Below are 24,575 nucleotides of genomic sequence, written 5' to 3' on the forward strand. Positions count from 1 at the left end.
AAAACATTACAAGAACCCTGAGAGCATTCTGAGTAATTGTTAGGGTTGGAAGGGACCTCAAGGATCACCCAGTTCCAACCCCCCTGCCATGGGCAGGGACACCTCACACTACAGCAGGCTGCTCACAGCTACATCCAGCCTGGCCTTCAAAATCTCTGTATTTCTAAATCCCTCCCCATTATTCTGTCACTTTGGGGAGAGAGAGGGCTATGAAGAATCCCAAAGATCAGAGTCTCTTGGACCAGCACAGAGCTCAGCAAAACTCAGTCTCCTACTTTTGGTGGGGTTTTTTTAAAAGAATTTATCTGTAGGTATTTCATTGAAGTTGCTTTCCAGGCAGTTCTTTAAACAGACAGAAGGAATGAAGGGAAAATGACCCCTACCTTGTGTTTTGCTGAGTGCTGAATGAGCTCTGTAATCAAAACTTTGTCCTGCTGCAGCCTCCTCTTCATCAGCTTGGAGCAGTTGATGTTGATGGCATCCAGGATGTGGGACGTGTTGTACTCCACGAAGGGGCGGCTGTCAATCAGCAGCAATTTTTCTGTGCCTCCCTCCAGCAAAGCCACCAACTTCTCAGCCACCATGAGTTGAGTCCTGATCATCTCATCAGCCATGACAGCAATGAGGCCTCTCCCAGCACCTCCCTCCCCGATTTGCTGCGGTGATGTAATGGCTGTGTACTCAAAGGCTTAGCCACAGCATTGTACCAGCGGTGTATGAGGTCATGCTGCTGGTGACCGGCAAAAGCGAGGTGAAATCCATTTCCAGCAAAGAGCTCTTCAGCTGAGGGCTTCCTCTTGCTTGCAGGGGATGTGCTGGGAGAGAGGGCTCACTCCACAAAGCAGCCCCTCACATCTGATTCAGCAGGAGGTGGCTATGGAGCAGCCATTTCACACTTCACACAAAAGATGCTTTCTGGCTGCTGCTGCGTAACATCATTCTTTACCTTTGCTCCCACCCATCAGCCTTACACTGGACTGAGAGCCTGGAAGAGGGGGAAGAGGAGAAAAACAAAACAAAACCCAAGAAAAAACAGATGAGGCCATGAAAATTTCCAGAAGAAAACACTGAGCTGTGTGGCTAGCTGCACAGTGATCTGTACCAGCCAATACATACACTCCTGAGAAGCTCCCCTCTCTGCTGCCTGTGCCAAACACCTAGTGAGAGTATTTGCAAGCACAGCCTCTGAATCTATTCCAATGATCTTGCCTGGGCAATTATCTTGGATTTCAGGCAGCATACCCTGCCTTAATTGCAGACTTTTGTTGCCACTAGCTCTGCCTCTCCACCAGACTTTGTCAGAATATAATGAAGAGATACTGCACTAAATCATGGTGCTTCTTTCAATAGCAAAAACTAATTAAATGCATTTCAGCACTTCACCAAGTTGTAAAATGAGTTAAGATGGAAGATTTTCAAAGATCAAGGCTTTGGAAAGTGTTTCACAAACCAGCTCTGCAAGTCAGGGAACTCAAAGTGTGAAAAAGAAAGGGCAAAGCTTAGGTCCACCTCTCTCCTTGGAGAACATGGACAAAGAGAAACAAGAAGGACAAGATGAACACCAGGACACAAGCATGGTGTTTGAATTAATTATTAGACACAGAAGAGAGGCCTCATGAACACTTAGAGAGCAGGCCCAGAGAGCAGCTCTGTGGAGAAGGAACTGGGAATCCTGGTGGGGAGGAAGTTCCGCACGGGCCAGCAATGTGACCTTGTGGCCAAGAAGGCCAGTGGGATCCTGGGGTGCATTAAGAAGAGTGTGTCCAGCAAATCGAGTGAGGTTCTCCTCCTCCTCTACTCTGCACTGGGGAGACCTCACCTGGAATATTGCATCCAGTTTTGGGCTGCCCAGTCTAGGAGGGACAGAGATCTACTTGAGAGGGACCAACAGAGAGTTAAAAGGATGACTAAGGGACCGAAGCGCTGCCCTGTGAGGAGAGGTTGAGAGACCCAGCTGAAGCTTAGTCTGGAGAAGAGAAGACTGAGAGGGGGTTTAATAGATGTTTCTAAATATCTGAGGGCTGGGTGTCAGGAGGGAGGGGACAGGCTCTGCTCACTTGCACCCTAGAATAGGACAAGGGGCGATGGATAGAAACTACAGCACAGGAGGTTCCACCTCTATGTGAGGGTCACAGAGCACTGGAACAGGCTGCCCAGAGAGGTTGTGGAGTCTCCTTCTCTGGAGACTTTCAAGCCCCATCTGGATGTGTTCCTGTGTGACCTGTGCTAGATTCCATGGTCCTGCTCTGGCAGGGGGGTTGGGCTCCATGGTCTCCAGAGGTCCCTTCCAACCCCTAACATCCTGTGAGCCTGTGAACACACTGCTGAGAGGCACAGCAGTGAGCACCGTCTCTGGCTCTTCTGGATCAGGTGGGACAGTTACAAAGAGGTGCAGGGCACTTTTCACACATGCCAAATAATATCTGAAGCACACTGCACCTCTGTAAGATTAGAGCCTGACAACACCTGAACCACATCTGTTCAAATGGCAGCAGCAGAGCAGCAGAAAAACCTGATGTTCCTCACCACTGATTTGTATTCCTGCCTCACAGCTGTCCTCAGGCTTTTCAGAGACTCAAAAAATACACTTTGATGGAACAAGGCCCTGTAGGAATACTCCTCAAAGGAGCCACCACAAGAGATTTGACTGCACTTTTGCAGCCACAGACATAACAGCAAACATGAGTCAACTTGCTTTGCCCTCACAGTTCAAAACTTGGCCTCTTGGTGCAATCACAGATTTTGAGAGAGACAGCCTGCTTAAGGATGTGAAAAACCACACTGGAGGAAACAGAAGGCACACTTTCAGCTGCCCCAGCACTCAGTACAACAGGGGATATCTGAGGGTGGTGACTTCTTCAGTGGAAGTTGCAGAGCTCACGGGTGAGAGCTGGTGTATAAAAGGACAAGTCGGACAGAGTTCCTCACCTCCTTAGTGTGGCAGACTGGAAGTGAGAAATCTGGGCTCAGATTAGTAGAGGGTAAAAGGCAGCCAAGCAAGAAACCAGGTTTCCCTGTGTGTGTTTCACAAGCATTTCCCTTTCCTGGTTGGGGAAGCAATTTCAGGCCAGCAAAGCTAAGGCAACATTTCTTGTGCAAGGCTGAGTCTGTCTTCAAGCAGCTCTCAGCAAAGTATTGGTCAACAGAAGCAGAGTAGGAGGATACAGCTCTGGAGTCCTCAACACAGGAAGGACATGGACCTGCTGGAGTTGGCCTAGAGGACAGCCACACATATAAGCAGGGGCTGGAGCAGCTCTGCTATGAGGACAGGCTGAGGGAGCTGGGGGTGCTCAGCCTGGAGAAGAGAAGGTTTCAAGGACACCTAGTAGCAGCCTTCCAGTACCTGAAGGGGGCTACATGAAAGCTGGAAAGAGGCTTTTGACTAGGGCTTGTAGGGACAGGACGAGAGAGAATGGATTGAAGCTTGAGGAGGGCAGATTTAGACTGGAGATTAGGAAGAAATTCTTGACAGTGAAAGTGGTGAGACACTGGAACAGGTTGCCCAGGGAAGTTGTGGATGCCCCCTCCCTGGAGGTGTTCAAGGCCAGGCTGGATGAGGCCTTGAGCAGCCTGGGCTAGTGGAAGGTGTTCTTGCCCACAGCAGCAGGGTTGGAACTGGATGATCATTAAGGTCTCTTCAAACCCAAAACGTTCCATGAATCTATGAGAACTCTAGTACTTACTTAAAGTAGGAGGCTGCCAGGTTCTCTTGTTTAGAAAGGTCCCAAAGAGGAGTCCCAAAGTCTGACAGTACCAGAAACAGAGAGAATGAAAACAGAAGACCACTTAGAATCATAGAATGGTTAGGGTTGGAAGGGACCTCAAGGAGCATCCAGTTCCAACCCCCCTGCCATGGGCAGGGACACCTCACACTACATCAGGCTGCTCACAGCCACATACAGCCTGGCCTTCAAAACCTCCAGGGATGAGGCTTCCACCACCTTCCTGGGCAACCTGTGCCAGTCTCTCACCACCCTCATGGGGAAGAATTTCTTCCTAACATCCAATCTGAATCTACCCATTTCTAGCTTTGTTCCATTCCCCCCAGTCCTATCACTCCCTGACACCATAAAAAGTCCCTCTCCAGCTTTCTTGTAGCCCCCTTCAGATACTGTAAGGCCACAATAAGGTCTCCTGGGAGCCTCCTCTTCTCCAGACTGAACAGCCCCAGCTCCCTCAGTCTGTCCTCATAGGACACCTCACTAGTTTGAATTCTGAAGAACCTTCTGAAACACAATTCTAGCAAAGTAGATTGAAATCTGAGACAGCAAGCATTTAGAAACTAAGAAATACACCCAAAGTGAAAGTTGCAGATTGAAGTTTGTGTGTTTTTAACATTCTCCTCTTCGGAGTTCTGTAGTTTGTCAGCTGCTTTATTTTCCTGTTATTACTTGGCCTTTAAGTCAGCCATTTACCCATCAAAACAAACTGTCTAGCTCACGAACAAACTGTCTAGCTCACAAGGGAGCTGAAGCCAATTCCCACTAGAGCCAGTGGAAAAGTTTTCTTTGAGTTCAGTGGGGTTGGTATCTGGCAGCCTCTGAGACCACAATTCATGACAGGACACGTTACAAGAAATCTGAAAAAAAAGATAAAGCTTGGGGGGGGGAATGGACACAGTCATCAAGTTTCACTTTTCTCATCCCCTTGCATAATGGCAGAGTCTTTTGATAGCTTAAGAGCTCTGGCTCTGTAGCATTAGAGTGAGGGCAAAGAGAAAACCTCATGGCTGTCCATGGGAAACCTCCAGCTCTTCTTGCACTGCTCCATCAGACTGGCATGAAATGAAGTTTCCTTCAGTTTTCTCTTTGGGCTCTTGAAGTGAAGCTGTAGCTTTTGCAGAATGTAATGTCTTGAAGGCCAGTGGCATCCTGGGGTGTGTTAGAAGGGGTGTGGTTAGTAGGCAGAGAATTCAAGAGGGACAGGCCAACACAGGAGAGAGGCCAGTGGAGGGAAGGCCATGATGATTAGGGCACTGGAGCATCTCTCTTTATAAGAGAGGCTGAGAGACCTGGGGCTCTTTAGCCTGGAAAAGACAAGACTGAGAGGGGATCTGATTAATGCTTATCAATATCTAAAGCATGGAGGTCAAGAGGATGGAGCTGGCTATTTTCAGCGGTATCCAGTGACAGGACAAGGGACAATGGGTACAAACTAGAACACAGGATGTGTCACTTGAACTTAAGGAAAAACTTCTTCACTTTGAGGGGATTGGACCAGGCTGCCCAGAAATGCTCTCTTTCTCTGGAGACTTCCAAACTCCACCTGGACATGTTCCTGTGCAACCTGCTTTAGGTGAACCTGCTTAAGCAGGGGGATTGGACTTGATCTCTAGAGGCCCCTTCCAACTCCTACCATTCTGTGCTTCTGTGATCTCCCATACAAACAACAGTGGGTCTCCCACTGCTGCCACAAACTACAGGATTTCTCTTTGCTTCAAGGATTCCTGTCCCCATCCCAGGTGCCTTAGATGGAGGGAAGCAGGCAACCACATAACCGGAAGCCTGACATTTAATATGTGCAAGTGATGATTCAGTCACCAACTCACATTTTGCCTGGACTCCCAATTTCTAGTTCTACCACTTTGCCTCCAAGCAATTCCCTTCCATCACAGCACACCACCTGCAGTTTCTCTCAGCCTTTGGCTCCTTTGATAGCAACTATTTTGAAAGAGGCAGATGTAGTGAGAGTACATTTAGGCAGCTGTAGTGAGAGTACATTTCTACCATTTCCAGAACAACGTTCTAATTCTACTTGGGAACTAGCAGAGAGCTTTAAGAAGCCTTCTTACAACAGCTAACAGACTTCCGCCTCACATAAGAGGACAACCTTGGGAAGCTGAACCTTGGTGTCATAAACACTCAGCAGTTTTGTTCCTGACATCACCAATGGCTGCTTTGTCAGGTGCCTGCAGCAGTACTCCCACATACGTCACTGCGGCAGGGCAAAACACCAACAAAAGCACTTTCCAGCACCTGAACATGAGAAGGTCCTGAAGAGCAACCTTTTCCCTGCTCAGCCTGAGACACCTGCAAGAGTTGCTTGTTTTATTTTAAAGGTGTCTTCTCTGCTTTCTAGAGGCACACAGATGCAGATATGAAGGAAGAAATCTCTCTCCCTCCAGTCAAATCCCCTTTCATGTTTCTCAGAATGAGCACTGGCACATGAAAGAAACCCAAAAGCTGAATCAAACCAGAAGCAGGAGAGCCTGAACTGCAGGACACATGCCACTGCTGTCACATCAGCTGTTTGCAAAGGACTCTTTGGCTTCAGTGTCATCACTGGCACTTTGGCAGTGTGAGCTGCCAGTGCCAATACCATCAGCAGCAGGCCCTCCTAGCACAGTCACATGTGATACTCAAAAAACAAGGCTGGATAAACCTCTGCAGCAGAGAACAACTCCTGGTCTAGGAGGTCACAGGGTGAATTCCCATTCCTTCAGGGTGTTTTCCCCTCTCAACATGTATGACAGCCATAGCACTCTCTCATCAGCCTGAGACTGAAGCAGAAGTTGTTCTGGACAGGTGCTTGGAATGTATGCATGCTACTAGGGACTGAGTGACAAGGAGAGAGAGGAACTGTCCCTGCTCAAGTTGCCACTTATCAGCAGAGAAACACAAAGTGTCTATGGAACACAGGGGAAGTAAGATTTGTAAGAGACAGTGAGGAGTGTCTATACTTCTGAATTCAGCAAGTAAGTCAATCCATTTCTGAGATCAACTCTGTAAGACAATGTCAAGCCTGAGAAATAAAATGCAACTGAGGGTACAAGAAGCCTAGGTCTTGCCTGCCACTGGGAAGGACACACAGGAGGTTACAAATCATAGAATCAACCAGGTTGGAAAAGACCTCAGAGATCATCAAGTCCAACCTATTACCTAAAATCCAACACCTCCTGACAACTAAACCATGGCTCCAAGTGCCACATCCAATCCTTTTTTTAACACCTCCAGGGACAGTGACTCCACCACCTCCCTGGGCAAATCCCTGTACCTTAGAAGAGCTCTGTTAGCCAGGGTTGGTGTTGCTCAGCTGGAGAGAATGAGGGTGTCTTTTGTGTTTTCACGTGATTCAAGTGTCATCATCTCACAAGCCCATTATTTTCTTCACATTGCTTGGTGGGGTGGAAGAACATGGACTATCCCCCACTATCCCTCCAGTGGCCTTCCAGTATCTGAAGGGGGCCTACAAGAAGGCTGGGGAGGGACTTCTCAGGATCTCAGGTAATGATAGGACTAGGGGGAATGGAATGAAGCTGGAGGTGGGGAGATTCAGGCTGGACATGAGGAGGACGTTCTTCACCATGAGAATGGTGAAGCCCTGGAATGGATTGTCCAGAGAGGTGGTTGAGGCCCTGTCCCTGGAGGTGTTTAAGCCCAGGCTGGATGAGGCTCTGGCCAGCCTGATCTAGTGTGAGGTGTCCCTGCCCATGGCAGGGGGGTTGGAACTAGATGATCCTTGTGGTCCCTTCCAACCCTGACTGATACTATGATCCCGTACACTCTCCACAGTGATAAAGGAGTAAAGAGCAGCAAGGAAGTCACCAGGAAATAGAAGGCTAGAGATATGGGGGGTTAATTGCACTTAGGTACTGTGTTCATACCAGAGAGGCACAACTTCCCCCTCCTTTCCCTTGCTTGCCTGTATGACCAGAATGACTGCTTCTTTCTCTTTGCTTTCAGTGCCTCTGTACTTTAGATCTTTACCTGCAGCCAAAATGGACAGTGCTCATTTTCACTTCCCTGCAGAAAGGGCAGCCAAGTGCATTTTGTATTTCATGTTGTACAAGCATAACCCACTGGAAAAAGACAGGAATTTTCTGTTCAGTACTCTTCTGACCTTCATCCTACTTGACCAATTACTCAGTTTTGATTACTAGCCCTAACAAAAAGTCACCCCACTGCACTGTGCTCACCAATCTGAAAACTGAGACATGGAGAGAGGGAGTCATGAAAGGAATCAACTTCCCATGAATAAGATGCATAGAAGACTTTCAGTTTAGATTTTGAAGCTTGCTCTTTTTCTACACCTTCTGCTCAGCAACATCAGCAGTGCTCTACCAGGGTTAGACAGCACGAACGGACCTTCTCTGTAGAGAACAGTAAGCCACTGCTTGCCATACAAACAGTGGCAGTGGAAATACTCTCTTGTGTTCTACCAGCAAAACAAACCCAAAAAACACACCACCAAAACACCACATTTTGCTGACTTACTCAACACAGCCCTCAAACACTTGCAATCTTCTTGTAAATATCATCCATGCCCAATCACCAACACCGAGCAATAAACAGAGATAATCATCGCTTCCATTTGCCAAGAAGCCAACCTTTGACATTCACTGTGGAACAATAAACATTTATAAAGCATTACAGCAGGAAAGCCTGACTGACAGAAGGTGAGCTCATGGGCAGTGGCAGAGCCTGCTCTTGTGATGTTACATCACTCTGTTCAACAGCTCAGAGACTTTAGCTGGGGATGGGATGAGCTTTGTCAAGGCCAAGTGTCAGGTCCTGCACTTAGACCACGACAACCCCAGGCAATGCTATAGGCTTGGGGCAGAGTGGCTGGAAAGTTGTCCAACAGAAAGGTGGCACAGAAAGCCAATGGCCTTCTGGCTTGGAGCAGCAATGGGGTGACCAGCAGGAGCAGGCAGGGATATTCCCCCTGTACTCAGCACTGCTGAGGCCACCCCTGAGTGCTGGTTTCAGTTTGGGCACCTCCATACAAGAAAGACATCGAGGGGCTGGAGCAGGTGCAAAGAGGAGGGCAATGAAGCTGGTGAAGGGCCTGGAGAATGAATCTTATGAGGAGTGATTGAGGGAGTTTGGGCTGTTTAGTTTGAAGAAGAGGAGACCTCATCACGCTCTACAACTACCTGAAAAGATGTTGTAGAGAGGTAGGGGCTGATCTCTTCCCACAGGTCATTAGTGACAGAACAAGAGGGAATGGCCTCAAGCTGCACCACAGGAAGCTGAGGCTGGACATGAGGACAATTTTTTTCCCTGCAAGAGCGGTGGTCAGGCATTGGAACGTGCTGGGAGGTGGTGGAGTCACCAACCCTGGATGTGTTTAAAGATCACTGGGATGTGGTGCTTGGGGATACGGTTTAGGGGTGAATTTTGTACAGCAGGGTTAGTGGTTGGATTTGATGATCCCATTTCCAGCCTGAATGATTCTGTGATTCCCTTCTCCATCCATACAAGCAAGAAGGTCTTTGCATTTCAAATACACTTTCATTGCAGGCTCACAGCATACAGTTCTGTGTCACCCAGAATGAAATCTTACCTAATCCATTCCAGACAAATACTGGAATAGAGAATATTTTGAGTTTCCTACTGCCTGAGACACCAAGGCAACCAGGAAAAGCACAAATGGAGTTTTAAGAGCTGATTCTCCTTTTATGATTTCCAAGTCAAAGCAACTGAAACTCCTGGGAGGACTTTTATATGAATTCATTACTGGTTTGTGTCAAAGGCAATTACTTACCCACATGTAAGACAGAATCTGAATAGGCAGAGCAGGATAGAGGGTGGTCCACATTGAAAAGCCAGCAGAGGGAAATACCTAAACATAAGAGAAAAAAAAATACAAAATCCTTATTACAAGACCCCCAAAAAAACAACCAACCAACCAACCAACAACCCAGCAAATGAATTTTACTCTTTCAGTGAAACTGTTTGCTGTAAAACTCTCACAAACACGGGAAAACCTAGGTGAAAAGGCTCTGAAATACAAAGTGATGTTATCCTGATTTTCTCAAATCAATCCAAACACCACCACAGCAAAGCAAATCTCTCCACTATCTTTAAAATGAAATAAAAAGGCTGGATAGTTAAAATAAACAAGAAGCAAACAAACAACCCCCACCCAAACAACTAACAGCAGCCTTCCAAACAATTTGACACATCACCCTGCTAGAAAATGAATCTGTAAATAGTATTTGCATCATTTCAAGCCCATTCACACAGTCTGGTTCAGTGCCTGTTAATGTGGGAGGCTGCCATAGTTAAGCCAAATTGCAGCTGTATTCTGCATGGACAAACACAACATAGAATGGTTTGGGTCAGAAGGGACCTCCAGTCCAACCCTCCTGCAGTCAGCAGGATATCCCCCACTAGATCAGGTTGCTCAGAGCATTGTCCAGCCTCACCCTGAATAACTCCAGGGATGGGGCCTCAACTACCTCCCTGGGCAACCTGTTGCAGTGTTCCAGCACCCTCACGCTAAAGAACTTGTTCCTCACGTCAAATCTAAATCTGTTCTGCTCTCATTTCAAACCACTGCCCCTTGCCCTGTCCCGGCAGGCCTTTGCAAACAGTCCCTCTGCAGCTTTCTTGTAGCCCCCTTCAGGTAGTGGCAGGCTGCTATTAGATCTGCCTGGCGCCTTCTCTTCTCCAGGCTAAACAACCCCAGCTCCCTCAGCCTGGCCTTATAGCAGAGGTGCTCCAGCCCCCTGATCATCTTTGTGGCCCTCCTTTGGACCTGCTCCATCAGGTCCATCTCAGGTAATTAATCCCATTCCTCCATATGCTAAAAATATCCAACACTGGAAACTGGCAGCCCTGGTGCCCCCCATCATTACATAGTCATACACACAGAGCTTTCATGCCAGACACCTGCTGTTCATACATGGACAAATTAAATTACAACCTTCACATCAAGAAGCAAAAATAACCATAGTGTCAGTTGCAAACTGTTTCCTAGGCAGCTAAAAACATGATTCAAACCATCACTATCAAGAGATGACAGCTCCACTGAATTGCTGTAACCCAACCCATGATGATCACTTCTTGCCAAGCCCTGCCTCATTACACAGCCCAGGAGTGGCTCTGCACCACGTAGTAAATGATACAACAACCACAAAGAGTCACTGCAGCAAAGGGCTGAGCACACAACACCACTCAGGGAACAATTTCCAGACCCAGGGCATCTCATAAGAAAAAAAAGAGTTGCAAGCATTGCCTCCCTCATTGGGAAACTTCCACAAACCTTGAGAATGCCAACAGCGGAATATGGGGCTGGAGTGCTTCAGACAGAGGAGTGACGAGCTTGCCACCCAGAACACCCTCTGCTCTCTGGCATGGACATCTCCTTCTTTATCACTAGAAGGTCCTAGCCTGGAGATCTTCTCACTTGTCCATCATTTGCACACAGGTGTATGTGTGGGAGAGCAGCAGGGCAAAGGACATCTGTTGAAGACTGTGACAGGTCTGTTTCTCCCACTACCTGCTCCAGCTGGCAGATACCCTTTTGAATTCCAGAAATAGGCTCACCAGTTCTCCCTTGCTTGTTCTCCTAGCAGCAGATGCCAAGCAGAAGGCAATGCAGGATCCCAGAATGGCTCAGGTTGGAAGGGACTTCAGAGCTCATCTACTCCAACCTAAGCCCTGGGCAGAGACACCTCTCAACTAGACTTGGCTGCTCAAGGCCTCATCCAACCTGGCCTTCAGCACCTCCAGGCAGGAGGCAGCCACAGCCTCCCTGGGCAGCCTGTTCAGAGTCTCACCACCCTCCTACTGAAGAACTTCTTCCTCAGATCCAGTCTAACCCTGCTCTCCCTCAGCTTCAAGCTTTCCCCTTTCCTGTCTCTAGACACCCTCAGGAAAAGATCCTCTGCAGCCTTCCTGGAGGATCCCTTCAGGGATTGGAAGACAGCTCTAAGGTCCCCCTGGAGTATTCTCCAGGCAGAACGAGTCCTGCATCTCAGCCTGTCCTCATAGCAGAGGTGCTCCAGCCTATGGATCATCTTTGTGGCCCTCCTCAGCAAACTTGCTGAGGATGAAGAGCTCATCCTGCTTATAACAGTTGCTGTTATCCTCTTACCTCATTCCTGGAAATCAAAGCTAAACTGGTGCTTAAGGCTGGTTAGGCTCTACTGAGACACTAGACCCAAAGACCAGTGATCACCTTGTGACAGCCCAAGGAAATAAAGCACTGGGATGAAAGTCATCTCCTTCTTGTTCCTTAGTACTTCCTATTGTTTCTGAAGCTTCTCTGAAAACTGCCAGGTACTCTTCACACTCACTGGAACATCTCCAAAGTCCTTCCAGATGAGCTAGCTACCACCTCAGCAAGCCATACGCTGTTTTTCCCACTTTCGTGACTGGAAGAAAATCAGGAGTTTAAAGAAGCCCCCCCCAGAGCCCTCATTTCACCACTGGGCACAATGAATTCTGCTGAAGAGCCGTTGAGAAACAAAGCAGATACTTCATTTCAGCAGGGCTTACTGGAAGGAGGTGTCACGTTTTCAGAACAGAATCTGCTGGTGATTGAAGGCTGAGCTGCTGCAAGCTGAGCCCCAAGCACTTAGTGCACTTGGAAATTCCCTGGCAATGCTGTTAAAAAGGAGCAGACATTTCCTGTAATTTTCAGAAACATTTTATATCTCCCCTCCTCCTTTAGCTTTGGTGGTTAAGAAGGGGGAGAGAGAGAGCATACCACATTGCCATGAAGTGCAGTATGAATGAATCACCCAGGTTCAAAGTGGAAACCTCAGCTACCTGAGCTCAGGCAAAAGCTTAAAGCAAACTTCTCTCATCGTGAAGAGGCCAGAATTTTTCTGCTGACTTTAGGAAAAGCAGTATGCACACTTTCAATTGGAGGCAACTACAAGAGGATGTGAACTTGCCTTTTTACTCACTGCTGGCAAAGGAGAAGTCCTCCAGGCCTTTCTGAAATACCCTTTTCTGTTTGCTGGATTTAGCAGTGCAAGCCTTTTGTTCTCCTCTCTTGCTTAGGGCCTTCCCTAAACAACCAAATGAACCCACCCAGTCAGGTCACAGGGAGCTGTTCCTCCCACAGCTATGCAGTGCTGCTGCATCAAGCAACCTAGAAGCCAGAGAGAGACTTAATAGTCAAGCATGTCCTGCACTTGGGTCACGACAACCCCAAGCAATGCTGCAGGCTTGGGGCAGAGTGGCTGGAAAGCAGTCTGTTGGAAAAGGATCTGGGGGTGCTGGTGGGCAGCTGAACATGAGCCAGTAGTGCCCAGGTGGCTAAGAAGGCTGAGGGCATCCTGGCCTCTACCAAACCCAGTGTGTCCAGCAGGAGTAGGGCAGCAATGGTGCCTCTGTACTGGGCCCTGCTGAGGCCAAAGCTTGAGCACTGGGTTTAGTTCTGGGTGCCACAAGCATAGGCCTCCCATGAGCCAGCAGTGTGCCCAGGTGGCCAAGAAGGCCAATGCCATCCTGGCTTGCATTAGGAATAGTGTGGCCAGCAGCACCAGGGAAGCCATTGTGCCCCTGTACTCTGCATTGGTTCGGCCACACCATGAGTACTGTGTCCAGTTCTGGGCCCCTCAGTGTAAGAAGGACATTGAGACACTTGAACATGTCCAGAAAAGGGCAACGAGGCTGGGGAGAGGCCTTGAGCACAGCCCTGTGAGGAGAGGCTGAGGGAGCTGGGGTTGTTTAGCCTGGAGAAGAGGAGGCTCAGGAGTGACCTCATTGCTCTCTACAACTACCTGAAGGGAGGTTGTAGCCAGGAGGTAGTTGGTCTCTTCTCCCAGGCAACCAGCACCAGAACAAGAGGACACAGTCTCAAGCTGTGCCAGGGGAAGTTTAGGCTGGAGGTGAGGAGAAAGTTCTTCACTTCGAGAGAGTCGTTCGCCATTGGAATGTGCTGCCCAGGCAGGTGGTGGAGTCACCATCCCTGGAGGTGTTCAAGAGGGGATTGGACGTGGCACTTGGTGCCATGGTCTAGTCGTGAGGTCTGTGGTGACAGGTTGGACTTGATGATCTTTGAGGTCTCTTCCAACCTTGGTGATACTGTGATAGTGTGTGATACTGTGTAAGATGCCAAGACGGACCTCAGAGTCTTCAGGTAACAGTTAACCTTGAAGTCTCAAGGCTTTTTGCCTAGTGAGGGATTTCAAGGGGTAGACATTCAAATAATAAGGGTCTGCAAGTAAGCAGCCAAAAATTTAAAACCCAAAGAAAAAGAAGCTGCTCTGCTTTGTAGTCACTCTCTAATGCAAAGAGCAGGAGCATCTGAAGCCTTGTGCAAGAGGCAGGCCGGATTAAAGCCAGAGGATAATGATGGCAATTTTATTAGGGAAATAGATCAGAATAGCTTCTGGGCAAGGCAGGGGTGAATTTCTTGCAACAGGCTTTTTAATGACTCGTCTCCTACATGAAATTGAATGACTAAAGATCAGAGTGAGTCAAACTCCTTGAAGAACAAGAGGCTCCTGACCTGCTTCACAGTGCGGTACACTGCGGGTTAAAAGGGTTCTGCTCCTTCACCCTCCTGAGGAAATGACACCAGCTCTCCCGGAAGACAACATCCACATTCAACCCCTTCACACCAGGGCATGAGAAAGTTTGGAAGGAATTTCTTGCATTTTTTTTGAACTGTCAACATTAATACTTTGTTTCTTCCTGCTTGTGTCTGAAAACACAGCACTGCTCGGTGCTGCCTGCACGTCCTGTGGGCTGCACAGGGAAACAGCTTGGAGGTTAAAAATGTAAATATAAATAAGCATTTATTACAGCTAATGTCAAATTCATTTAAAAAAACCCTCTGCAGACTGAAACCAAAACAAGTATTGTGAAAAGGGTATAGTACCTAGTGATAGAAGCACACAGGAGCATCAAGGAAGGCACGCTGAGACCAATAGATGCCGGCATTACAGAGAGTCCTAGAATAGCTCAGGTTGGAAGGGACCTCAGAGCTCATCTCCTCCAACCTCCCCATCATGGGAAGGGACACCTCTCAACTAGACTCAGCTGCTCAAGGCCTCATCCAACCTACCCTTCAACAACCCCAGGCGAGGGGCAGTCACAGCCTCCCTGGGCAGCCTTCCTGGAGGCTCCCTTCAGAGATTGGAAGGCAGATCTAAGGTCCCCCTGGAGTCTTCTCCAGGCAAAACAAGTCCTGCATCTCAGCCTGTCCTCATAGCAGAGGTGCTCCAGCCTATGGATCATCTTTGTGGCCTTCCTCAGCAAACTTGCTGAGGATGAAGAAAGAGCTCATCCTGTTCATGGCAGTTGCTGTTATCCTCTTATCTCATCCCTGGAAATCAAAGCTAAGCTAGTGCCTAAGGCTGGTTAGGTTTTGCCTAGACACTAGACCTAAAGATTAGAGATCCTCTTGTGACAGTCCAAGGAAACAAAGTAATTGGATAAAATCCATCTCCTTCATGTTCCTTAGTACTTCCTATTGTTTCTGAACTTCTTCCTAAGATCCAGTCTAGCCCTGCTCTCCCTCAGCTTCAAACCATTCTCCCTTGTCCTGTCTCTAGACACTGTCCTGAAAAGTCCCTCTGCAGCCTTCCTTTAGGATCTTGGTTCTAAAAGGATTCTGAATAGCACAGAGAAACAAAAGGTGTTACATGCCATTTGTATTACCCTGCTTGAAGCACACTTCCAAGTATGCACAGCTCCATACAGATCCCTAAACAGGGATTTGATATTGCTCCAGAATTTGCAGAGGTGCTCTGCTTTACACAGCCCTTTAAGAAGGAACCAGGGAAATCCCAAGCTAGGTCAGCTCAGTATGCTCCAGTAATTGAAGTAATGTGGCAAGAGAATGGATAAATATGGATGTGCTGGAACATGGCCAGAGAAGGGCCACAATGATGATCAGAAGCCTGGAGCTCCTCTCCTACGGGGACAGGCTGAGAGAGTTTGGGCAATTCAGTCTGGAGAAGAGAAGGCAAGGCTCTGAGGAGACCTTATTGTGGCCTTCCAGGGGCCTACAAGAAAGCTGGGGAGAGACATTTTAGAGTGTCAGGTAGTGATAGGGGAATGGAACCAAGCTAAAGGAAGGCAGATTCAGATTAGATGTTAGGAAGAAGTTCTTCACCCTAAGGGTGGTGAGACACTGGAACAGGTTGCCCAGGGAGGTGGTGGAAGCCTCATCCTTGGAGGTTTTCAAGACCAGGCTGGATTGGCTGTGAGCAACCTGATGTGGTGTGAGGTGTCCCTGTCCAAGACAGGGGGGTTGAAACTGGATGATCCTTGAGGTCCCTTCCATCCCTAACAATCCTGCGATCAGCTTCAGTGAACGTGGAGCCAACTAAAACATTTGGAAAGAAGTGAAGTAGCTGCAGACTGCAGGATCCTTGTACTTTTTAGGTGCTCAACAATAGAAGCAGCACCAGTCATTTGTCAACAATCATGGCTACATCAACATGTAACACTTCTTAGGTTTATAATTCCTTACTGATTATCCATCAATTCCTGCTAACACTGCTGGGATCATTTTCAGGCAGACTTCGAGGCCACACATGAGCAGAGCAGAAGAATGAGTTAGATTCTGGTACACCATTCTGAGGTTTTTACCTCCAGGAAACTGATCCTGAAGGATAAAGGTATATATGATGGGTGGTCCTCAATCACTTCCTTTATGTGAGGATTGAGGTCTGAGCAGGAAAAAAAGAGCCAAGGAAGGAAGTCGGCAGCACCCCTCGAACACACACACACACCTTCCTCATCAACTCCTTCAACACTTCAGATGGTTAAACTTGGAGCTGAACCTCAGTAGTCAGAGGCTGGGGCAGAAATAAACAGCTTGCACAAGCAACACTCTCTGCTATTAAGTTTTCAGAAGCGACTTAAAAATTAGGTCAGTCTAATTTGTGGCTGGGACTTTGTTCTTTCCCTGCTATGAACTCACAATGATGTCAGTCTCATGTTCAAACATGCCACATTTAGCAGCATGCAGGCTTCCTGAGAGACTCTCTCAGCCTTCCTTTGTGCAAAAGATTTCTGCCAGATTCTTAGCTCATACCTCCCTGACTCAGCCATGCCACTCCAGTTTCAAGGGAGTTGCACTGGCTTCCCGTCAAACACTGCAGAGTTTGGAGGAAGGGGGAATTTCTTTGGTGGTTTTTGGGGCTTGGGTTTGTTTGCTTTTTGTGTATTTGACTTTTTTTTCTCCTTTACTGACTAAATGCTTAAGAACATGTAGCCATCTTCAGGTTATCATTTTAGGCTCCAGTTTCATTACACAATACCCAGCAGAGTACTGGGCGTTAAAGGGTGCATGGGAGAAAAGGTGTTAGGAACTAATTCAATCCACCCTTCAGTACTTAAAGGGGGCTTACAAGAAAGATGGCAAGAGACTTTTCACCAGGGTCTGTGGATAGGGGACAAGGGTTAATCACAAAATGCGAGGGGTTGGAAGGGACCTCCAGAGAGCATCCAGTCCAACCCCTCCTGCCAGAGCAGGATCACCCAGGGCAGGTCACACAGGAACAAATCCAGGTGGGTTTGGAATGTCTCCAGAGAAGGAGACTCCACAACACTCTGGGCAGCCTGCTCCAGGGCTCTGGCACCCTCACCATACAAAAGTGTCTCCTTGTGTTGAGGTGGAACCTCCTGTGTTCCATTGCTCCTTGGCCCATCACTAGGCACCACCACAAAGAGCCTAGCACCTTCACTTTGACACCCACCCCTCAGATATTTACATACAGACACTGATCAGATCCCTTCTCAGCCTTCTCCTGTCCAAACTAAACAGCCCCAGGGCTCTCAGTCTTCATAGCAGAGATGTTCCAGACCCACAGTCAGCCTCGTAGCTCATAGTTTTTAAGCATGACAGCTCGTGAAGCACAAGGATGCTGTTGCCTGTCTGGATACAAAACTCCATGTAAGTCTTGGACCCAGCAGTAAGCTTTTGCAAGTATCTCCAACTAGACCCAAGTGAAGCAGCTGTTTGAACCACCACTGCTGTTTGTCATTCCTGGATGGCAAAAGACAAAAGAGAGATTTTAAAAGCAGTTATTAGTTCCTTTCCTTTCTCACCTACCAGCAGGAGACCCACTCTGAGGTCCTATCAGCCTTCTCTTAACTCGAGGGCAAAAAAGTCAGGTGGGAGTAGAAGAAAGCCATCAAAAAGTACAAAAGTACTTAAAGCAATATACTTCTCCCACTCTCTTGTTCATGATGCTGAAGGTCCCAGCTGGTACAGATATTTGTCTTTGGGTTTGGTTGGTTTGTTTTGAACTGTCATCTCAGTATGTTCACCAACATGGTTAGGAAAGCATCTCACTGTCTGAGGAGAAGCTGCATTATCTCAGGGGCACTTCCAGCACCACAATAAATTCCATCTGCTCTATGAAAGGAAACACGCAGCTGTGGTTCACAAGAGCTGCACATCCAACAGATCCCCCATGATTACAGAATCACAGAATCAGCCAGGCTGGAAGAGACCTCCAAGATCATCAAGTCCAACTTATCACCCAACCCTAACTAATCAACTAGACCACAGCACTAAATGCCTCATCCAGGCTTTTCTTAAACACCTCCAGGGATGTTGACCCCTCCCTGGGCAGCACATTCCAATGGGCAATCTCTCCTTCTGTGAAGGACTTCTTTCTAAGACCAAGCCTAAACATCCCCCTTTGCAGCTTGACACTGTGTCCTCTTATTCTACCACAGGTTGACTGGGAGAAAAGACCAACCCCCACCTGGATACAACTACCTTTCAGGTAGCTGTAGACAGCAATAAGGTCTCCCCTGAGCCTCCTCTTCTCCAGGCTAAGCAACCCCAGCTCCCTCAGCCTCTCCTCATAAGGCTTGTGCTCCAGACCTCTCCCCAGCTTTGTTGCCCTTCTCTGGACACCTTCCAGCAAGTCAACATCCTTCCTAAACTGAGGGGCCCAGAACTGGACACAGGACTCAAGGTGTGGCCTAACCAGTGCTGAGTACAGGGGCAGAATGACCTCCCTGCTCCTGCTGGCCACACTGTTCCTGATCCAGGCCAGGATGTCATTGGCTTTCTTGGCCACCTGGGCACACTGTTGGCTCATGTTCAGCCTACTGTCTGTCAACCAGTACCCTCAGGTCCCTTTCTGCCTTTCCAGCCACTCTGTATCTGCAACTGTCCAAGGGTACTGGAAAGGCAGAGAGAGGAGACTTGTTTTATGAGCTTTAAGAGGGACAAAATGAACCCAGCCCTGCGCCCCAGCAGGCACCAAGCCCTTCCTTGACACAGAAGAAAAAACCAAAACTTCCAAAACATCTTCACATCCATCTTGTCCTCCTTCCCAAACAGGAAAAGAAGTGCAAGGCACATCCTGAAGTATGTCATAAATTACCCAATGAATGGCACTCCTCATGGAAACTGCCTGGCTGAAGCCCTATCACTGAAAGGATGCATTAGAAGACAGCAAGAAAGCTACAAGTTAACCTCATAAAGAGGTTGGAGTTCATACCAAAGCAAGAAAGTCCTGGAGTCATCACAGAGTTCCTAGATTTGTGATACATTGTTCCCATAAACAAACTTCTCTCTGGATTACAAAATTGTTTATTGTTGTTAACTCAGACTCAACCTAGATTTGGATTGATATTCTCTGGGTTTGTTCCAAGTGGGGTTTGTGTTTCTGAAACCTCACTTCCCTTTTTTGCTCTGGTGAGACCTCACCTGCAGTGCTGTGTCCAGCTCTGGAGTCCTCAGCACAGGAAGGACATGGACCTGATGGAGCAGGTCCAGAGAGGACCACAAAGATGATCAGGGGCCTGGAGCACTTCTGCTATGAGGGCAGGCTGAAGGAGCTGAGGGTGTTCAGCCTGGAGAAGAGAAGGCTCCAGGCAGTCCTAAGAACAACTTTCCAGTAAATGAAAGGGTCTCCAAGAAGGCTGCAGAGGGACTGTTGGCAAAGGCCTGCAGGGAGAGGATGAGGGACAATGGTTTGAAAGGAGAGAAGAGCAGATCTAGATTGGATGTGAGGAACAAGTTCTGCACCATGAGGGTGCTGGAACACTGCAACGGGTTGCTGAGGGAGGTGGTTGAGGCCCCATGCCTAGAGATCTTCAAGGTCAGGGTCAACAAGGCTCTGAGCAACCTGCTCTAGTGGAGAATGTCCCTGCTGACTGCAAGGGTTTGGACTGGATGACCTTTGGAGGTCCTTTCCAACCCAAACCATTCTATGATATGTTTGCCTGCATTCTTAGTGCATACACAGATTCATATGGGGATGAAAATTTTATATACATTAAAACTTCATCTCCTCAGGAACTCTGAGTGGCACGAAAAGACTGACCCGAGTGAGTAGAAGTAGTCATTCCACAAACACACTCAAGAGCACCCAATTTTTACCAAAGAGTGCCAAAAGCATTTCAGATGTGCAGCCCTAGGTGAGTAATCTTTTCCAGAAGAAGCTTCCTCCCTGCCTGCATTTGCCCTCTCTGCTAGGATTCTGGCACAGGTCAAAGCGTGCAGGAAAAGAGCTGAACGCAGCCACAGAAGTGGAGGTCACAAGGAAAGAGGGGAAGGAGAAGCACTCCTTCCACCCCCTTCAGGCTTCTTACTCTGCAGCCATACCACCATGCTCAAGCCAGAGCAGTGAATTCCTAGGGCATGCACTCTGAAATCAAGTAACCCATGGCCTGGGAGCTGGGCAAATACAAGCACAAAGCCAAGGAATTTTGTAGAACATATCAGGCTTCATTTATCTTAGACTGCTTGCACCTAGAAGGAAATGTAATTAGTCTATCTGTAGCTACAATGCCTATTCAGGACAGAACCATTCCTTAGTTGATTAGATAGTGTTGGGTGATAGGTTGGACTCGATGATCTCATAGGTCTCTTCCAACCCGGTTAATTCTAGTCTATTCCCAGTCTTGTGCTCACCTTCAACCTGAAGTGTAATTTTGCCAAAGTTCAGCTTTCTGGCACTGTACTGAAAGCATAACCACACAGGATCACAGGTTGTTAGGGGTTGGAAGGGACCTCTAGAGGTCTCCAAGTCCAACCCCCTTGCCAGAGCAGGACCGTATGATCACACAACAATAACTCCGAGAAGCAGATTCAGGTTTGGTAGGGAAACCACCTGGCACCAAACGTCTGCCCATTGGTATGCCTATGGCCACAGGCCTGCAGTTCACTCAAAAGACAAAGAAGCTGCAGAGATATTTTTTTTAACCACTATTTTTGAACATGTTTGGCAGCTAAATTTTCCTGATACTGTAAGAATGCTTCAGCGCAGGGCACAGACAGTGTGCAGAGGAAGCACTGAATCACAGAATGTTAGGGGCTGGAAGGGACCTCGAGAGATCATCCAGTCAAACTCCCCTGCCACAGCAGGATCACCTATGCCAGATCACACAGGAACTCATCCAGGCAGGTCTTGAATATATCCAGAGAGAGATTCCACAACCCCCCTGGGCAGCCTGTTCCACTGCTCCATCACCCTCACAGGGAACTAATTCTTCCTCCTGTTTCCATGGAACTTTCTATGCCTCAACTCCCACCACTGCCTCTTGTGCTGTCATTGGGCATCACCCAGCAGAGCCTGGCTCCAGCCTCTTGGCACTCACCTTTCACATATTTATCAACAGGGATGAGATCACCTCTTAGTCTCCTCCTCTCCAAGCTACAGAGCCCCAGCTCCCTCAGTCTCTCCTCATAAGGAAGATGTTCCACTCCCTTCATCATTTTCATGGCTCTGCACTGGACTCTCTCAAGCAGTTCCCTGAGGTCCTTCTTGAACTGAGAGGCCCAGAACTGGACACAATATTCCAGATGTAGCCTCACCAGGGCAGAGTAGAGAGGGAGGAGAGCCTCTCTCTACCTACTGACCACAGCCCTCCTAATCCACCCCAGGCTACCATTGGCCTTCTTGGCCACAAGAACACATTGTTGGCTCATGGTCAACCTTCCATCCACTAGGACCCCCACATCCTTTTCCCCTTCACTGCTCCCCAGCAGATCAATCCCCCACCTATACTGGTCCATGGGATTGCTCTTTCCCAAGTGCAAGACTCTACACTTTGTTGAACTTCATTAAATTTCTCCCTGCCCAGCTCTCAGCCTGTCCAAGTCTCTCTGAATGGCAGCACAACCCTCTGGTGTGTCAGCCACTCCTCTCAGTTTGGTGTCATCAGCAAACTTGCTGACAGTGCACTCGGTGCTCTCATCGAGGTCATTGATGAATACATTGAGCAGTACTGGTCCCAGTACTGACCCCTGAGGGACTCCACTAGATACAGGCCTCCAGCTAGACTCTGTCCCATTGACCACAACTGACTTCTTCCCTTCAACCAGTTCCCATCCACCTCACTGCCTGATCATCCAGAGGAGATGCTTAAATCTAAGCCTCACGAGCTAGCTCTGAACTAAGCCATCAACTATGTGTTTAAACTTAGTCTTTGTTAGGAAGGTGAGTTTATGAAGGCTCACCCCATAGCACTGCCACAGAGTTTACTACCCTTGGGTTGAATGCTTTCTCCACAGCACAGTGCAGATGGATGAGGCCAACCATGCCAAGCTGTGCTATCCCCCTCACCACCTCATCCAGAAGGATTTGTTCTGCAGTTGCTGCTGTGTGCCACCACAGTACCAGACACCAGAGGAAGCACATGATCTCTTCAGCTTCTATTACTGCTTCTGCTCAGACAGACAGCATAAGGAATGGAAAAATCAGCTCACCTCCAGCACACAGAAGCTGCTGCAGACAGCTGAAACGGTCTGCACATGTAACTGAGTGCAAAGCAAGCTGGAAGGAGAGGGGAAAAATGCACCAGTGCCCTAAAAAATGCACCTGGCCAACAGGCATTAGCCTGTGATACCCACTGCTGTCCTTAGAGATGATACACCTTTAGCTTTAAACAAAGCATGCACTGCCTAGATAGGAAAAGGGGCTTTGTCCACCAGGAACTCCTGCCCCAACAGATGGTGCCTGCTGCCTGGGTCCAGAGACCTAAAGCCCTGTGGCGTAGCTCATAGTGGACCATTGCCCCTCATGCCCAGTGGCCTTAGTTTTGTGGTGTGTTGCAGGTAAACCCCAAGCCAATTAATGCTTTCAGCACATCTGCAGAGGCAATACGAGACAGCACCAGCATGGAGATTGTTCATGCAGCCTTGGCACAGTGTCCTTGTTCTTACCCAGCACAACAGGGATGGTCCTTACATGGGCACCTTCCTCAGGGCAGTACTCGCTCACTTGAGGGCTAATTATTCAATCACAATCCCATCTGCTTTGCATTCACCTTAAAGAAAATCTTATGCAAAAAGGTAAGAGTTTGGCTAGGAGTCTTTGGCCCAAGATCCTCATACCAGTGCTGTGCTGCTTGCCAGGTCATCAGTGAGTGCAGTTCAGGAGTCTGCAGCGGACAGATCATGCCAAACTGGAAGAACTTTGTCAGTAAAATAAAATCTTTAAGCCTAACAGCAGAAATTGCTCTTTGTGCTTCACTAATCTTGCCAAACTACACCATAGGCAACTACAATCAATAAAAGTGTTCTTAGGAAGCTTAATTACAACGTTGGAGTCATGGTTTCTCTGCTTCAGGTAGACTGAAGAAAACCAAAAAGTTTTCTGCAGAAATGTCTCCTCCTGTACTTTGGTCCCTCAGAAAGGGAGAAAATACTCCCAAGGGCTTCACTACAGATAGCAATTGAAGTGGTACAGGTCTACAGCAACTGAAGGGGTACAGGTCTACCCAAGAACATCGGCTTCTCTGCCTCCCCACAGGCAATACCCATGAGGGGAGACCTCATTGCTCTCTACAACTACCTGAAGGGTGGTTGTAGCCAGGTCTCTTCCTTCTAGCAACCAGCACCAGAACAAGAGGACACAGTCTCAAGCTGCACCAGGGGAAGTTTAGGCTGGAGGTGAGGAGAAAGTTCTTCACTGAGAGAGTCATTTGCCATTGGAATGTGCTGCCCAGGGAGGTGGTGGAGTCACCATCCCTGGAGGGGTTCAAGAAGGGATTGGACATGGCACTTGGTGCCATGGTTTAGTCATGAGGTCTGTGGTGACTGGTTGGACTTGATGATCTTTGAGGTCTCTTCCAATCTTGGTGATACTGTGATACCTCCCAGCACCTGAGCTCACAGCCACAGAACAGCATGGTGTGTTAGCTACTGAAAGGCATTTGTGGTGTCTCTTCAGAGTGAACAGCCATAGCCCACCAACTCCAAGGACATCTGAAACAGCCATTTGTGCTGTCACTGCTCAGTGAAGACAGAGATAGAATAGAACAAACCAGATTGGAAGAGACCTTCAAGATCATTGCATCCAACCTATCATCCAACACCACCCAATCAACTAAACCATTCAACCAAGCACCCTATCAAGTCTCCTCCTGAACACCTCCAATGATGGTGACTCCACCACCTCCCTGGGCAGCCCATTCCAGTGGACAATCACTCTCTCTGTGTAGAACTTCTTCCTAACCTCCAGCCTAAACCTCCCCTGGTGCAGCTTAAGACTGTGTCTTCTTGTTCTGGTGCTGGTTGCCTGGGAGAAGAGACCAACCTCCACCTGTCCATAACCTCCCTTCGGGTAGTTGTAGAGAGCAATACAGTGGCATTTTACACCTACTGCTGGACCCAACTCAAATATCTTAAAGCAGTGGCTCCCAGACAGGACAGTGAATGGTCTGGGTGATGATCTGGTTTGGCTAAACCACAGCAATATCCAAACTTCTTTTGGTGAACAACTGACATCAAGTAAATGATAGGACAAGGGACAATGATTTGAAATGAGAGGAGCAAATTTAGAGTAGGTGTTAGGAACAAATTCTATATCATGAGGGTAGTTGAACACTGGAACAGGTTGTCCAGGGAGGTAGTTGAGGCCCCATCCCTAGAGATATTCAAGGTGAGGCTGGACAAGGCTCGGTGCA

At 48.2% G+C, this 24,575-nt stretch overlaps 1 protein-coding gene across 5 annotated transcripts in view; it reads right to left on the minus strand.

The window, feature by feature from the left end:
- Positions 1–24,575, minus strand: part of DUSP16 (dual specificity phosphatase 16) — a 76,207-nt gene that overhangs the window by 33,686 nt on the left and 17,946 nt on the right. For 4 of the 5 annotated variants that reach the window (XM_068162384.1, XM_068162382.1, XM_068162383.1 and 1 more), the window contains 2 exons: positions 9,487–9,564; positions 384–985 (listed from right to left, as the gene is read on the minus strand). In XM_068162384.1, the coding sequence (XP_068018485.1) occupies positions 384–614 (231 nt within the window). In that variant the 5' untranslated portion in view covers positions 615–985; positions 9,487–9,564. Of the gene's footprint in view, positions 1–383; positions 986–9,486; positions 9,565–10,989; positions 11,076–24,575 lie in introns of those variants that run through there. The other variant, XM_068162385.1, reaches the window with a different exon arrangement.

This window comes from Melanerpes formicivorus, unplaced genomic scaffold, assembly GCF_026170545.1.
Source record: "Melanerpes formicivorus ecotype bairdi unplaced genomic scaffold, bMelFor1.0.p_v2 SCAF_64, whole genome shotgun sequence".
Lineage (NCBI taxonomy): Eukaryota > Metazoa > Chordata > Aves > Piciformes > Picidae > Melanerpes > Melanerpes formicivorus.